At 34.5% G+C, this 3,887-nt stretch overlaps 1 protein-coding gene across 1 annotated transcript in view; it reads right to left on the bottom strand.

Annotated features, from left to right (window-relative positions):
- The window catches only part of il22ra2 (interleukin 22 receptor, alpha 2), a 4,997-nt gene extending 4,466 nt beyond the window's left edge, over positions 1-531 (bottom strand). The window contains exon 1 of the mRNA XM_013909393.1: positions 398-531. Within this exon, the coding sequence (XP_013764847.1) occupies positions 398-486 (89 nt within the window). The 5' untranslated portion in view covers positions 487-531. The remainder of the gene's footprint in view (positions 1-397) is intronic.
- Between the last annotated feature and the right edge of the window lie 3,356 nt (positions 532-3,887).

Below are 3,887 nucleotides of genomic sequence, written 5' to 3'. Positions count from 1 at the left end.
CATGGCAAAAATCATCTTTTTCTCACACCTTTGTCTGTTGTTCTTTCTGAACAAACACAGCAGCGTCGGACCAACTTTGTTTTCACTCCCAACAATAACATTACACTTCATTCTTTATTTCAACAAGTCTAGACTTTGATAATCACTCAAAAAGTGTGTTTCAGTTGTTCAGGATTTACTAATGAATTTTAGACTAGGGAAAAGGTAATGAAAAAGTAGATTTCTAGCAGAAGATGCTGTGAGTTCTGCTATTGGTTGGTTTGGTTTTCTGTGGCACCAGTAAAGTTATACTTCTTGGTTTCATTATGGGAGCAGTGAGGTGAGGCAGATGTAAATCAGCCTAACTTTAGATCAAGAACAGCCCTAAACCACATGTTTTACATGGAAATAAAAATACAGAGAAATAAATTCTAAGAAGTTACCTTGTGCTGTGACAGAGATGCCCAAGTTGCCCAGCAGCGCTGCTCCAAGCAGGAGAGATGTCATGGTGTTTATGTGGTTTGTGGACGACCAACGTGCAAATGTTCACAACGAGCCACACTGGACTGGTGCTGTTGGAAACACCCTTGCCTTTAACATGCCATCAACTTCCCCCTTCCTTATATGGCATTTTGGAGACAGATATAGGATATAATGTTACTTATTTGATGTAATAAGATGTTTTTTTTTTCCTGTGTTTTTTACAAATTGTACAAAAGGATCCAAAACAAAAAAGTGTCAGATCACGTTACTTGTGTGCCACCCAAATGTGTGCTAAAGTATTGAATATCATGACTTTTCTGGGTCATTCCTGCCGAAGTCAATTTTAAAACACAAAAGACACAAAGCTCTTACAATAGCAGTAAACCTGAGGATACTTGAGTCCCCCCTCATTCTTTGTATTCTGCTAGGAAAATGGGTTTACTGAAACTCCTTCTAAACTGCTTTTACTGCATCAGCAGTGTGTTTGGGATTTCGGTCATGCTTAAAAATTAAGCGGTTGCCAATCTGATGCTTGCGATGTATTGTTGGTACCACAATCTGATGGCACCTTTCTGTGTTCATTATTCCATTTTTTAGCAGTGCAACTTCTTTTTCAGCACTTATCCAGTTTCCTCAATTTTTTTAGGGACAGAAGTTTTCACCTTATAGCTCTTTACAAATCACTTTGTTGGCAGAAAATACCACTTTATGCCTGCCAAACTGTTATCTTTGGCATTTTTGTATATTCACTAAAGAAATCAGATTGTATGCCTTTGTGATAGGCTGGCAATAACAAAGTGTAGAAGGCTCTGATTTAAAACTGGCTATTTGCTAAGTGTGGGCAGGTTCAAGGACTGGACTAAAATTTGAAAATAACAAAATTTGGGTGAAAAAACATCAACACAACTTAAAATTACAATATTTTGTTTGGCAAAATTGTGTCAATACAAGGACACCAAATATTGATATTTTATTAAATAAATTAAAATACTCTGGGAATACTACTCCTCCCGAGATAACATTAGCTAAGGAAACTTATTCGAAGCTAATGGCTTAGACACCCCAGCAAAAATAGGACAGCAACTTCATTGCATCTAGAATAAGTGGCTGCGTGGTGACTGTGTTGAATTTCTTCACATTCTGTGACAGATTGTGGCGACTAAATAGTTGTCCAAAGCCATTCAACGGGTTACCTGATAAGAGGTGAACTTTCCAAAAGAAGTTGCTGTCTGCCTTGGATTGACTAAAATCACTTTCAGGGAGATTGTTGAAGGTTTGCAAATAAATATGGTCTATTTTCTAAATGCAGACAGTTTTCTAACATGTTGCCATCTTTGTCAGTGAGCACAACGTGAGGGAACTCAACTGGCTGGCTGTTGGTTGCATTCTGGTTACATTACTGTATAACAGGAAACTTGGTCAGCATATTGGAAAATGTTAAAAGTCACAGTTTCATATTGTGAGTGAAATATTGTGATAATAATAATAATAATAATAATAATAATAATAATAATGTGGGTGTCTGGTGATTCCCACCTCATCTAAAAATGAATGAAAAACCAGTCAATATTGAAGCAAAAACACAGACATGGTCATTTAGAAAGACTGGAGAATTTAAGTAATCTATTGCTCAAGATCACTGTTTGTTTGCTTGTTTGTTTTTTAAAATACAAGAAACTCTGGCTCTTTAGAAGAATTGGGTTAACTCACTACTTTTGCACAGTTCTGTATAATGCAGTGCATTGTGTGAAAAGGTGCATTTCCCATTAATCTCAGTGTCAACATGGAAACACCTTTAGTAACCCAGATGTAGGTTACTCCTGCTAAGGCCTTTGTTGGTTCCCTGTCGTTCAGGAGGATTACCACACTGCCCCATTTCTGGTCTACCCAGTTATAAGCAATGCTAATCCTTGTGTAAGAGTTTACTGGAAATCTGTTACATAATGATTTCCTATGCATGACCTGCCCCTTTTCATCACACTTTATATTTCCACTCTGTGTTCATTATCAGGTATATTGCCACCAGTGAGTATTTATAGCAGCTGTTATTAGGCAATGCAGAACATGAACCTATGCAAATTACTTTATTATTTTATTTGACATTATTGCAGCTAGACTTCATCTTTTCTTTTTCTTCATAATTTAGCACAGGGGCAAACCCTTCAGCAGCCTTTCAGGATTTGAAAAATATTAATTTAATTTAAAACAAAACAAAAAAAAAACCGTTTTTTTATACTAATTAACTGGTATACTGATAAGTGGTTACACTCTACTACATATTAAAGTAGTTGTGAAAAACACAAGTCGAAATTAACATTTGAAATAGTTAAAATTAATTGAAAAAAAAATCAAACATACTGTTTAACAACAAATTTAAAGTTGAAAGCTACAATTTGTGGATATGCAGATGAAAGTTTGAAAAAAGTAACAAATACATATTAAGCAGCTACATGGTATGTGTAAATGTTAAGCTCATTTAATTTGTTAGCTATTAATATTGAATGTGGTAAAAGTGTCATGGACAATATGTTCCTGGAAGTAATAAATAAGCAACAAATTAACTAAGTATGTAAATAAATGGCAAAAGTTAAACATAGCAGTAAAATGTGTAAGCTTATATCTATTGAATCAAATAGTGTTTCAATAAACAAAGTATATGCACCACATGAGAGAGCATCTAAAAGTAAAAACAAATAACAAAATAAAATAAGAAGTTGAATAAAGTAAAGGATAAATTCTGGATACTAGTAATAGATCAATGGAGAAAAGATGAAACGCATTTGGTAAAATATTAAAGCAGGTAAAACAGACAAACATACGCGCTTCAAAAGCTAATATTAGATGTCAGCAAAGTAGCCTAATAAGTAGCAAATAGTAAAAGCTTAAATGCTGTGAGTGAAAGGTTAAAGTAGCTGAGAGCAAGAAACATACAAATGTAAATTACATCCATTGAATTTTGAAGTTAAAAGCAAATCGAACACACCAACTCTGAAATCGTGATTAAAAAAAACAAAACAAAACAAAAAAAACCTCTTAAAGTATCTGAATTTATAAGTTTTAGTCATTCAGGCCTTTTTGTCTTTAACACATTCTTGCAGTCGAATTGGTGTGTCACTGGGCTTTATAGATATCTGCAGCTGGGTATCATTGCATATCAGTGAAGATGTACAACACTGCCTAAAACATGTATAATGTAAATACAACTGGGCCTGGTACAAAACCCTGTGGAACTCCTTAATTAACCTTAGGGTGTTAAAAGCTCCATTTATTTGAACAAGTCTAATGGAGTCTAATAGCTTTTTAAAGCTCTTAAGAATAAAGGCTATGAGTACTTGCTTCTAAAAGTAATGGTTAAATGGTGACACTATAAGGTAGCAACAAGATATGGAAGCCCGTTTCCGCCACTAAAAAAAAAAAAAAAAAAA

This window comes from Pundamilia nyererei, unplaced genomic scaffold (assembly GCF_000239375.1).
Source record: "Pundamilia nyererei isolate P.nyererei 1_Seehausen unplaced genomic scaffold, PunNye1.0 scaffold00024, whole genome shotgun sequence".
Taxonomy (NCBI): Eukaryota; Metazoa; Chordata; class Actinopteri; order Cichliformes; family Cichlidae; genus Pundamilia; species Pundamilia nyererei.
This window is presented reverse-complemented; position numbering and strand designations above follow the sequence as displayed.